The sequence below is a fragment of the Rana temporaria genome, chromosome 3 (assembly GCF_905171775.1).
Source record: "Rana temporaria chromosome 3, aRanTem1.1, whole genome shotgun sequence".
Classification (NCBI taxonomy): domain Eukaryota; kingdom Metazoa; phylum Chordata; class Amphibia; order Anura; family Ranidae; genus Rana; species Rana temporaria.
In genome coordinates this window covers 337,697,118-337,710,058 of record NC_053491.1, presented here as the reverse complement: position 1 = coordinate 337,710,058, position 12,941 = coordinate 337,697,118, and the positions used below count along the sequence as shown (strand labels likewise).

The window sequence follows — 12,941 nt, the reverse complement described above, 5'->3', positions numbered from 1 at the left end:
CTATTAGTAATGGCAATAAAGTCCACGTTGCAAATCTGATGTTCCTCACCAGCATGGGGGAGCTCATAAACTGTAATCCGATTAGGTGTAGTGGGAAACAGTAGATCTCTTATGGTGAGGAAGGCTAAAGATGTCTAAGCACAGTGTTCAAATGAGTGCAGTAAAGTATTCCTAGAGTAAAGATGTCTGTGCAAAGTGTCTCCATGTAACTGTGACAAAAAGTTGGATAAAGGTCGAGCGATTTGCCCTCTCACCAACGACCAGACTCGTGTAGCAACACTCGTTCAGCGGATCAGCTGTCTCGATCTCCCAACGTGATGCTTGACACAGTGACTGGCAGAGAACGGAGTGGTGCTAGAAGGATGTCCGACAGCAAACGGCAGAGCTAGGCCTTTCAGGTTATGGGTTGAAAGGTATACTCTGCGCGGTAGGCCGCGACCTCTCGCTCCCTGTTGCACAGAGAGGTCTGCCTTGCGTCTGGCCCGGAAGGAAGAGAGCTCCGCGCAGGCTTGCTTCTTTTATAGCTACTCCCAGCAATCCTCTGATGGCAGCAAAGACCCCTGGGATATGTAGTCCTGGCACATAATCGTGTAAAGCAATTATCTGGTGGGAGGACTATTCATCCCACAATCCTTTTATTTGGCCCACAAATATGATGTCACCTGATACACTGGTCACTAGAGGGACATTTCTTCATAAATTTAGGGCAAAATGTATTCTGCTACATGTCTTTGGTAAAAAAAAAACTAATATTCCTAATAAGTGTATATTAATTGGTTTGTGTAAAAACTATAGTGTTTACAAACTATGGTATGCTGTATATACTGTATTTTTTTTTTAATATATACTAGTAATGGTGGTAATTAGTGACTTATAGTGGGACTGTGATAGTGCAGCAGTCAATCTGACACTAACTGACACTGGTTGGGAACTGGCTTACTGATGCTGACATCACCAGTGACACTAATACAGTGATCAGTGGTAATACTATACACTGTCACTGTACTAATGACACTGGCTGGGAAAGGGTTAACATTTTAGGGTAATCAAGGGGTTAAGTGTGTGCCTAACAATGTGTAATGTGTGTAATATATGCTGCTTTTTACTAAAAATCTATTTGTTCCTTCTCCGATTGGCTGCAAGCACTGAACAAGTGAAAATATACCAGCAGTCCTGTTCGGGAGGACATACTTGAATCAAAATTTGTCACGCCCCGCTGAACCAGCACAATTTCGATCCATGTATGGCCAGCCATGGGATCCATTCACCGGAGCTCCTCCTTCCCCTTTTACAGACAGTCATAGGGCAGGGATAGTCTCTGCCACCTGGCCCGACTCCTGACCTGAATAGTTAACCGGCCAGATGCAGCAAGGTCAGGTGAGCGGCGCGGGCTGAAGGAGCAGCTCAGCTGCTTTATGTGCCATATGGCTGCCCGCACGTAAACGAGCAATGGCAAATTAGGGAGCCGCGAGGCCCCTGTGAGTGCGAGGCCTTAGGCGGCCGCCTAATTTGCCTGATTAGAGAGCTGCCTCTGGCCAGCTTCATTCTTATCACAGTCCAACAACAGTTATTTATCTTCCTGGATGGCTAGTTGTGACACCACACTGGGTCTGCTTAAGCCTGCAAACATGTTCCTTTACAGCCTGCTGGCAGCCTTTTTCTAAAGCAGCCCATAGATTAGTCTTTTCTTTTTTTTCAACCAGTGGGTTGAACAAAAGAACCTGACTTGATTCCCACAGCCACACACTCAATGTGGATGGAGGAATCCTCTCCACTGAGCATTTGTAATCTGACATCAGGAAGACCTTCCCACCGTCAGAATACACTGATCAGCGCTGAAGGCTCTAGAGCGGGGAAAATCTGGTGGTTGTGCAGAAGTCAATCGGTAGTCCACCCCTGATTCACACTGATGCTACCTGCCCCAGCCAGGGAGGGTTTACAGCCTGTCAAGCCCTAACCAACTTTTCGGTTCTGATATGATCTGTATGCGCCAGGCCCAGCCATAGAGAATAAAGGCCATCCTGCATATATTTCCTGAGCTCAAGATGGAAACAAAACATTTCCCTCTATGACTAGAAATGAGCATTTACATTTTGTTTTGCTATAAGTCCATTTTATTACAAGCAAGAGAGACTAAAGATAATTGTAATTTAGGGTAATATATATACAATATACAGTATGTACTCTGTGTGTGTGTGTGTATATATATATATATATATATATATATATATATACACACACTATATTGTCAAAAGTATTGGGATGCCTGCCTTTACACGCAATTATGAACTTTAATGGCATCCCAGTCTTAGTCTGTAGAGTTCAATATTGAGTTGGCCCACCCTTTGCGGCTATAACAGCTTCAACTCTTCTGTGAAGGCTGTCCACAAGGTTTAGGAATGTGTCTATGGGAATGTTTGACCATTCTTCCAGAAGAGCATTTGTGAGGTCAGGCACTGATGTTGGACAAGAAGGCCTGACCTCAATCCGATAGAACACCTTTGGGATGAATTAGAGTGGAGACTGTGAGCCAGGCCTTCTTGTCCACATCAGTGCCTGACCGCACAAATGTGCTTCTGGAAGAATGGTCAAACATTGCCATAAACACACTCCTAAACATTGTGGACAGCCTTCCCAGAAGAGTTGAAGCTGTTATAGCTGCAAAGGGTGGCCCAACTCAATATTGAGCCCTACGGATTAAGACTGGGATGCCATTAAAATTCATGTGTGTAAGACTGTACACAATCAAGATTAATATTTTGCCTAGGTTGTTATACCTGTTCAGAACGTTGCCTATCTCGATTAGCATGCCAGATCTACACAAGTTCCAAAATAAGGTTCTGAAATTTATATGGGGGAATAAACGCACCCTATGCACACCTAAGCTAAGGGGTGGCCTGGGAGTTCCAGACTAGCCAAATACTACCGTGCAGCACAACTGGCACAACTAATACAGTTCCACTCTTCATCACTTCCACCCACCTGGATGAAACTGGAATCCTCCTTACATCCAACAAAACCAATTAGCCATCTAATGTGGTTGCAACCAATAGATAGGCCGTTCATGATGTGTCCAACACTATCATTCTCATTACATCTGTGGGATAGATTAGTAAAGCCTCACAGTTTTAAATCACTGCATACTCCCATGGCCCCCTTGGTCCACAACCCATCATTCACTCCAAGTCCCCATCCCCACTCCTTTGCTTGGTGGACCAACAAGGGTTTGTTGCGCATTGCCGATCTTTGTGATCACAGAGGTATTCTGTCTAAAGACACCATACGGGACAAATATCAACTCCCAACTCAGAATTTTTTCATTATGTTCAAATTGTACATTTCTTGAAATCTTTACAGTGTACATCCGATATCAAAAATTCTACATCAATGGAGTTTTTGTGCAGGTCTTTTGATAAGCACACTGGCCACATCTCTAAAATCTATACAGTACTGATTTCCAAGTCGGAAAAACTGTTTTATATGACGAAGTGGGAGCAGGACATAGGCAAAATGTTTGGAATGGATAAATAGTCCAAAATGTCACAGTGTGCGTCAAGATCATACATAAATACCTCTTTGATCGAAGCAAACTATAAGGTATTAATGAGATGGTACATGGTTCCAACAAGAATAGCAACATATGTTCCAGGGGCCTCTTCTTCTTGCTTTCGAGGATGCGGGATGGAAGGCACAGTATTACATAAATGGTGGCCATGCCCCAAAGTGAAACGCTTCTGGATCCGTATTTACAACTTTATTTACTCACTTACTCAGGTGAACTTACATAAATCACCATAGCAAGCTCTTTTGGGTTGACGGAACTCCAAGACAGGCAGGGAAACTCAAATAGCCAGATCCACGTATGGTGGCGTATCTTTATGCCGGCGTAGCGCATCCCGACGTAACATAGTGAGGCAAGTACTGTATTCACAAAGCACTTGCTCCCTAAGTTACGTCGGCGTATCGCAAATGGCCCGGCGTAACCCCGCCTAATTTAAAGTAGGCATGTAGTGGGCGGGCTTCATTTAAATTAACCGTGACCCCATGTAAATGAGGGCCGTTGGTACGGCGCATGCGTACGCATGCTCAGAATCATGTCGCAAATACTTATTGCTTTCGACGTAAACGTAACCTATGCCCAGCCCCATTCACGTAGGCTTACGCAAACAACGTAAAATACGACGGCTGTTCCGTCGTCCATACCTTGCATGGGCTGCGCCATCTTTTTGGTGGTTTATCTTTATGTCAGAAAAACGCCTTACGTAAACAGTGTATCGGGCGCAAGTACATTCGTGAATCGGCGTATCTAGGTCATTTGCATATTCAACGCGTAAATCCACGTACACGCCCCTATCGGCCAGCGTGAACATGCAGCCAAGATACGATGGCGTAGGAGACTTACGCCGGTCGTATATTGGCCAAATTTAAGCGTATCTGGTTTCCAGAATACGCTTAAATATACGACGGCGCACATTCGGACTTACGACGGCGTATCAGTAGATAGTCTTACTGAATCCGGCTAATAGCCTTTATCTTTACGGCAGCTAGGATAGCGATAGCTAGATCATGGAGGAACACCCACGATCCCATTCGACTTAGTCAAATCCAAGCTGTCTTGGATGATGATAAACGATGATGATAGACAAACAAGCTAGGTTTGAAAAGATCTGAGAACCATGGATTAAATATTTGTCTGACCCCCTGTGAGCAGTAAGGGTTCAGATAATTTCAAAACATCGAGTGCACTCTCTTCTTTGGTATTCTACCCTCCTTTTCTATCCTTTTCCCACTCTTTTCTTTGACTAACCTCTTTCCTTATGCTCTCCCTGTCCCAAGCAGGGAGATGGACGTTACAAAATATGTTACAATGAATGTATAATATAAGGGAAGGTTATAATATTTGGTCTAAATGTTTTATTTAACGTTAGCATTTCCAGATCATATAGTTCCCGTGGCAAATGGGATAGTGGACACTGACCTTACGGTTGTGTCACCATAGTCTTTCCCCTCCTTCTTCCCATTGAGGGTGGAAGTGCAGTGGGAAAGCCCTGCGATACTTATACTCGCTTATAGGAGGGTGGAAACGTTTATTTTTGTTGTTTAATTTTCCATTCTAATTTTTGACCCGTTCCTTCTCCCCCATTCCCTGATATGGGGTAACCAGTGATTATGGATGTGTAGGTCGAACGATGTTAAACCTCTTCCCGAAATGTTCTCTGTACTGTGATACAGATTTATGATACGTTGTTTAACCCTTTAACCTTCTAACTATCCTGTAAACCTCAATAAAAATCATTGAAACAGAAAGTTCATGTGTGTGTAAAGGCAGGCGTCCCAATACTTTTGGCAATACTGTGTATATCATTTGTACACAGCCAGGTGAGTATCATTAAAATTATATGAAAGGCAATTTAAAAAAATAAAATAACAAACATGTCATACTTACCTGCTTTGTGCAGCGGTTTTACACAGAGCAGCTCTGATCCGCCGCTTCTCAGGTCCTCTGCCAGCACTTTTGGTCCCTCCCTTCTGCAAAGTGCCTCCAGAGCAAGCAGCTTGCATTGGGGGCATCCAAGCAGGCTTGCTCTCAAGTCCCTGCTCTGAATGTCCATTCTAACCCAAAGCTGTGGCTCAGCCCCGCCCCCTCTCTCCTCATTGGCTTACTGTGACTTTGATTGACAGAGAGAGAGAGTCCCCAGAGAGCCAAGGATCTTGTGCACATCGCTGGATGGCAATGAGGCTCAGGTAAGTATTTGGGGGGGCAGGGTGCATGAATGCATGAAGCTAAAAGCCTTTAGCTTTTAGAACACCTTTAAATGCTTAACAACAAAGTTACTCTCTGGCTAACAGCTCATCTCTACTTCCTGTGCAGGTGTTCTGGTTTGGGAGATATTCAGTGAAGGAAAGACGCCTTTCGAACACCTTAGCAATGCAGATGCTGTGAAGGAAATATCATCTGGATTGAGACTCTTCAAGCCTAAACTGGCCACAGAAAAAGTGTACCAGCTTATGCACAGCTGTTGGCTAGAAGTAAGTGGCCAGGGTTGTCAGATTTGCACTGCGTACAGAAGAGGCAATTCAGTTAGTGCTTTGTTACCAAACAGGAACTGGAGACACAAGACATACAGGCCCGGATTCAGAAAGAAGATACGACGGCGTATCTCCTGATACGCCGTCGTATCAAATGAGAATATATGGCTGCTCCCAGGAAAAAATGTATTTCTAAACGATGTATAACATAAAATAGGTTATTAAACAATGAATAATAAAATTATATATACTAAAATTACAAAATGCATACTATCAGACACCTTTTTTGAGACTCCCCTTTTTATTGATAGGTTAGTGGCAAAACTTTTGTCCCTACTCCCTACTTCCCAATGTTTTTTTTGCAGTAATTATCTGAGACATACCCATGTGCCATGTTAGTTAAATACCCATGAACTCTCATGGTGTTTTGCTAACATGAATAACTTTTAGAACTTAATTTCAGAGTGAAAAAGGGGACATGGGGCAGATATGGGTATGCAGTTAGTAGGCTGCAGATAACAATAAAAAAAGGTGCCTTGATAAGTAGTTTATCCAATTTTTCACTACAACGTTGTCTTACCAACTTATATACCACAAAGTACAATGTGGGAAAAAAGTATTTGATTCCCTGCTGATTTTGTATGTTTTCCCACTGACAAAGAAATGATCAGTCCATGGGCGCGATTCAGATACATTGGAGTATCTTTGAGCGGGCGTAACGCATCTCCTATGCGCTACGCCGACGTAACATTGAGAGGCAAGTACTGTGTTCAGAAAGCACTTGCTCCCAAAGTTACGTCGGCGTATCGTAAATGGGCCGGCGTAAGCCCGCGTAATTCAAAGTAGCAAGGCAGTGGGCGTGTTGTATTGTAATGAAGCGTGACCCCATGTAAATGCATGGCCGATCGAACGGCGCATGCGCGCACATGCTCAGAGTCACGTCGCAAATAACTCCTAAGATACGTCGGCTCAATGCTTTGTCGACGTGAACGTAACATACGCCCAGCCCCATTCACGTACGACTTACGCAAACAAAGTAAAATACGACTCTGTTCCGACATCCATACCTTAACATGACTTACCCCTGCTTTATGAGGGGTAAAGTTACGCCGGACCGACGCCTTACGTAAACGGCGTAGCTAAATCCGACGGGCGCAAGTACGTTTCTGAATCGGCGTATATAGGTCATTTGCATATTCGACGCGTAAATCTACAGAAGCGCCCCTAGCAGCCAGCGTAAATATGCACCCAAGATACGACGGCGTAAGAGACTTACGTCGGTCATATCTTGGCCAAATTCAGGCGTAACTGCCTATATGAATCAGCGCATAGCTACGACCGCGCTCATTTGGACCTACGACGGCGTATCTGGAGATACCCCGTCGTAAGTCCTTTCTGAATCCGGGCTCATGATTTTAATGGTAGGTTTTTTTCAACAATGAGAATAACAACAAAAATATCCAGAAAAATGCATTTAAAAAAAGTTATAAATTGATTTGCATTTTAACGCGTGGAATAAATATCTGATCCCCTATCAATCAGCAAGATTTCTGGCTCCCAGGTGTCTTCTATACGGGTAATGAGCTGACAGTAGGAGCACGCTCTAAGGCCGCATTCACACCTGAGCGTAGCGTTTTCGGTTGTTTTTTACGGTGTTTTGTTGCACATTTTGTCGCGCGTATTCACACGTATTCGCGCGTTTGCATACAGCGTTGTCCGACGTTTTTGAACTTGGTCGTTTTTTATTTTAGCCAATAGGAAAAATTATCATCTCTTTCATCACTTGTTGCTATGTTTGTAGATTTTTTTTATCTTCTTCCTGGGTGAATGTCCTATTTCACAGAACAGATTAAAGCAACAAAACGCCCGTAGAAACGCTTGTTGTTGCGCTAGACGCTTGAATCGAGTGTTTCCATTAGTTTCCATGGGAATACAAACGCTCAAAAACGCCCAAATCAGCCCGATTCGTGCGACAAAAAAGGGTGCAGAACTTGTTTGAGCTTCAGGCGTTTGGCTTCAGGCGTTTTGGAGTGGAGATGTGAACCATATCCATTGAGAATAATGTATTTTTTCCCCTCTAGCGTTTTGGAGCTTCATGCTTCAGGCGACAAAATGCTCAGGTGTGAATGCAGCCTTAAAGGGAGTGCTCCTAATCTCAGCTTGTTACCTATATAAAAGACACCTGTCCACAGAAGCAATCAATCAGATTCCAATCTCTCCACCATGACGAAGACCAAATAGCTGTTCAAGAATGTCAGGGACAATATTGTAGACCTACATAAGGCTGGAGTGGGCTACAAGAACATCACCAAGCAGCTTGGTGTGAGGGTGACAACAGTTGGTGCGATTCTTTGCAAATGGAAGAAACACAAAATAACTGTCAATCTCCCTCGGTCTGGGGCTCCATGCAAGATCTCTCCTCATTGAGTTTCAATGATCATGAGAATGGTGAGGAATCAGCCCAGAACTACACAGGATAATCTTGTCAGTGATCTCAAGGCCGTTGGGACCATGGTCACCAAAAAAACAATTGGCAACACACTACGCCGCGAAGGACTGAAATCCTACAGCGTCTACAAGGTCCCACTGCCCAAAAAAGAACATGTAAAGGCCTGTCTGAAGTTTTCTAATGAACATCTCAATGATTCAGAGGAGAACTGGCTGAAAGTGTCACGGTCAGATGAGACCAAAATTGAGCTCTTTGGCATCAACTCAACTCGCCTTGTTTAGAGAAGGAGGAATGCTGCCTATGACCCCAAGAACACCATCCCCACCATCCCCACCATCAAACATGGAGATGGAAACGTGATGCTTTGGGGGTGTTTTTCTGCTAAGGGGACAGGACAACTTTACTGTATCAAAGGGACGATGGACGGGGCCATGTGCCGTCAAATCTTGTGTGAGAACCTCCGTCCCTCAGCCAGGGCATTGAAAATAGGTCATGGATGGGTATTCCAGCATGACAATGACCCAAAACATAAGACCAAGGCAGCAAAGGAGTGGCTCAAGAAGAAGGACATTAACGTTCTGGAGTGGCCTAACCAGTCTCCAGAACTAAATCCCATAGAAAACATGTGGAGGGAGCTGAAGGTTCGAGTTACAAACGTCAGTCTCGAAAGCTTAATTACTTGGAGAGGATCTGCAAAGAGGAGTGGGACAAAATCCCTCCTGAGATGTGTGCAAACCTGGTGGCCAACTACAAGAAACGTCTGACTTCTGTGATTGCCAACAAGTGTTTTGCCACCAAGTACCAAGTCATGTTTTTTTGCGAAGGGGTCAAATGCTTATTTCACTTCAACTTTTTTAAAATGCGTTTTTCGGGATTTTTTTGTTGTTATTCTGTCTCTCACTGTTAAAACAAACCAACCTAAAACAAACCAACCATTAAAATAATAGACTGATCATTTCTTTGACAGTGGGCAAATGTACAAAGTCAGCAGGGGATTAAATACTTTTTTACCTCACTGTAGGTTTTCAGATATGTGGTTTAAGACTAAAGTAAATTCTAATATCTTATTTTCTTCATTTCATCATTCCACAACAGAAAGCAGAGATGCGTTCATGCTTCAGCCAACTTATGAGAGAGATCACCGACCTTGTGGAATCCGAATTGTGACCAGACTGAGGACTTTCGGGATTTGACTTCAATGGGGAATTACTGTTATAAGCTTGTTTCCAATTGGGCTAAGGGTACATAGAGGGAGGGGTAGCCCTTTGTCTTAAAAAGACTTACTGTTTTTCCTGTAGATTTACCCTTCCTCCTGGACCAAATGGACCTCCTGGACAACAACTCCTGCAGAATTCATGTTTTTATGCTATCACTGTTTTTGCTATCAAGAAACTTGCCTTCTCTGCTTCCTGGGAGCTTTGACAGCTGCAAAGTACAAACATAATGTATACGTCGTAGATAACAATAATTAATACAGTTAACAGCATGTAGAATGCAATGTGGTTAATTGGGGATATTTTGCATTGATTGAAAACAGCGCAATTTAAGCTGGACTTCTTTTATTATGACATATAAAATCGAAGTGATAGTTAAAAGCTAGGATTACCTGTATATTGCATCTTGGGTTGCCAGGGAATATGTGTTATCGACGGCCAGCTCCTAGGGACTTGCATTAGTTCTACATTTTTCTCTGATGACAAGTTCACTTTAAAGGCAAAATAAAAGAGTTTGTGTTGCCTTCTGCTGGTCAGAATTGGTACTACAAATTGTACATTATTGAAGAAGAGGCTTGGCTTGACAGTTCATTGTATATGTAGTACAGTATTTATCATAATTTTTAAATAATTAGTTAAATAAGCCTTGGCATTTTAAATTTGTGTGTAGGTTTTTCATTGTGGGGAGGATTAGTGGGGACTTGAATGAAGCATACAGGTAAATTCAAACATTAAGAGCCCCTAGATTATGGGTGCTAAACCTGTGGCCCTCCAGCTGTTGCGGAACTACAACTCCCATCATACCTCTGCCTTTGAGAGTCATGCATGTAATTGTCAGCAGCTTGCAATGCCTCATCGTACTTGTAGGTCTGCAACTGCTGTAGGGCCACAGGTTGAGCACCCAAGCCCTAGGCCTAGACAATCATCTCCTGACCCAATTGACCGCCGTTGGATTAAGAAACAATCCTTTATCTATTTGTAGCTGACCAGGCTAAAACAGTTGTCTCTTACCAGCTGATGGCTACTGTCTCTTTAAGGTGAGCTGTTGTCAAGAAGATCTATTGTATTCAGCCACAAGCTGGGGGCAGGGAGGTGACCAAGTTATATTGCTTTAAAGCGGGAGTTCACCCAAAAACCTTTTTTTTAACATTAGATTGAGGCTCGTTTTGTCAAGGGGAATCGGGTGTCTTTTTTACAATTGAAGCAGTACTTACCGTTTTAGAGATGCATCTTCTCCGCCGCTTCCGGGTATGGGCTGCGGGACTGGGCGTTCCTACTTGATTGACAGGCTTCCGACGGTCACATACATCGCGTCACGATTTTCCAAAAGTAGCCGAACGTCGGTGCGCAGGCGCCGTATAGAGCCGCACCGACGTTCGGCTTCTTTCGGCTACTCGTGACGCGCTGCATGCGACCGTCAGAAAGCCTGTCGGAAGCCTGTCAATCAAATAGGAACGCCCAGTCCCGCAGCCCATACCCGGAAGCGGCGGAGAAGATCTATCTCTAAAACGGTAAGTACTGCTTCGATTTTAAAAAAACTACCCGATTCCCCTTAACAAAATGAGCATCAATCTAATGTTAAAAAAATTTTTTCGGGTGAACTCCCGCTTTAACTTTAACAGAGAAAACTCAGGTCATCAGAGGGATTATAGATCTCAGGATTGTTCGTACAGAATTACAAGTCCTTTGGAAGATAATACAGCTGCCTATTCTATTTCAAATGTTTCTTTGGCTCTTTGCCCAGAACTCAGCTTTAAACCCTTCCCACCCAGCCCTGGCATCACTTTAAGGCCCCATGTACACGGGATGCTTCTGAATATATGTTCAGAGGCAGTTGGACGCTTTTTTCAACTGCCCCTGAACTCATTCAATGTTATCCTATGTGACCATGTACACAGTCTTGTTTATTGCCATTTGAGGCAATTGCGTTTAGCAGCGTTTCTTTGAAAGCAAAAAAATGGGTTCAGACACCGAAGATTTCCACGGTTCAGACGCCAAACGCAACTAAACGCGTATAGCAGCGTTTCGTTTATAGGCGTTTTTCATTTTTGCCCATTTAAAAAAAAAAAAGACATTTTAAACGTGGGTTACTATCTGTCAAGTTTAATCATTTAGGAGCAGTAGTAAAAACGTCCCGTGTACATGAAGCCTAACAGGGTCTGGTGATTGGCTGTCACGGTGGTCATTAGATTGGGTGCCAGTCCCACCGACTCTGTCATTAGTAGGACTGACCGATGTCTTTGACAGCTCTGTCACTGTGCTGGGAGCACACAGCAAACGCGCTCTCGACACAGAAAGCTTTGCCTCCCATAGTTGCATATGTGCGATGTGTGGGTGTTAATGCCCTTCCTCTTTGCCACTGCACTTTTGCGTTACGTGGGCAGCAAGAGATTAATTATTACTATACTAAAGGTTTAATTCACTAAACAGCCATAAAGCATAGTATTTGTCATGATGATCAAATTTTTTGGACATGTGATAGTTATGTGTGCTATAGCCTGTTGAATTGAGCCATGGTGCACACCTGCCCCTAGAACAGTGGTTCTCAACCTGGGGGTCGAATGACAATTTAACCAGGGGTCACAGGATCCTGGGCTATTCCTGAAGCCCGCGCTGCTCTCCCAGCTTTTTTTGAATGCCCAGCTGGGCTGTTCCTGGAGCTCACGGCCTCCCACTCAGCATCTTCGCAGCCGCCCATTCAGTTCACAGCATGGCTGGGGGGCAGAGTCTAGAGGTCAGCTGACTTGTGAGGAATGTGAAGTGGGAGGGGATGGTGGAGACCCTATCTCCTGATTTTGGCATAGGTGTCACTGCTACGAGACACCACAAAGTCGGAGACACAGTGAACCTGGAGATACAGTGAGTAACCACTCATTCCCACTCTCCCCCCCCCCCCTCACACCAAGGAATAAGAGAAGGAAAAATAGAGAATACATGGAAGGGAGAGGCAAAGAGGGGAAGGAACAAAGAAAAAGGGAGAGAAAGAATAGGAGAAAGAACAAGAAGGACTGCTAGAGAAAGGGATGGGGGGGGGACGGACGAGAAATTAGGTTAGCGAGAGATAAAAGGGAAAGAAAGGTGGACAAAGAGAAAAAGACTGGTACATTCTAAAATGCACCATAAGGGGTTTCAATACTGTACGAGTGGAAGGGACTCAGGGAGCGCTGTGTCCGTGGGTTAGGGGCGCAAATTACTTGTCTTGCCTTGAGTGCATACAGCCCACGCTACAAAAATTATTTCAGGATGCC

At 44.0% G+C, this 12,941-nt stretch overlaps 1 protein-coding gene across 1 annotated transcript in view; it reads left to right on the top strand.

Annotated features, from left to right (window-relative positions):
- The window catches only part of ITK (IL2 inducible T cell kinase), a 72,904-nt gene extending 62,074 nt beyond the window's left edge, over positions 1-10,830 (top strand). Inside the window, exons 16-17 of the mRNA XM_040345083.1 lie at positions 5,873-6,030; positions 9,575-10,830. Of these exons, the coding sequence (XP_040201017.1) occupies positions 5,873-6,030; positions 9,575-9,646 (230 nt within the window). The 3' untranslated portion in view covers positions 9,647-10,830. The remainder of the gene's footprint in view (positions 1-5,872; positions 6,031-9,574) is intronic.
- The last annotated feature ends 2,111 nt before the right edge of the window (positions 10,831-12,941 follow it).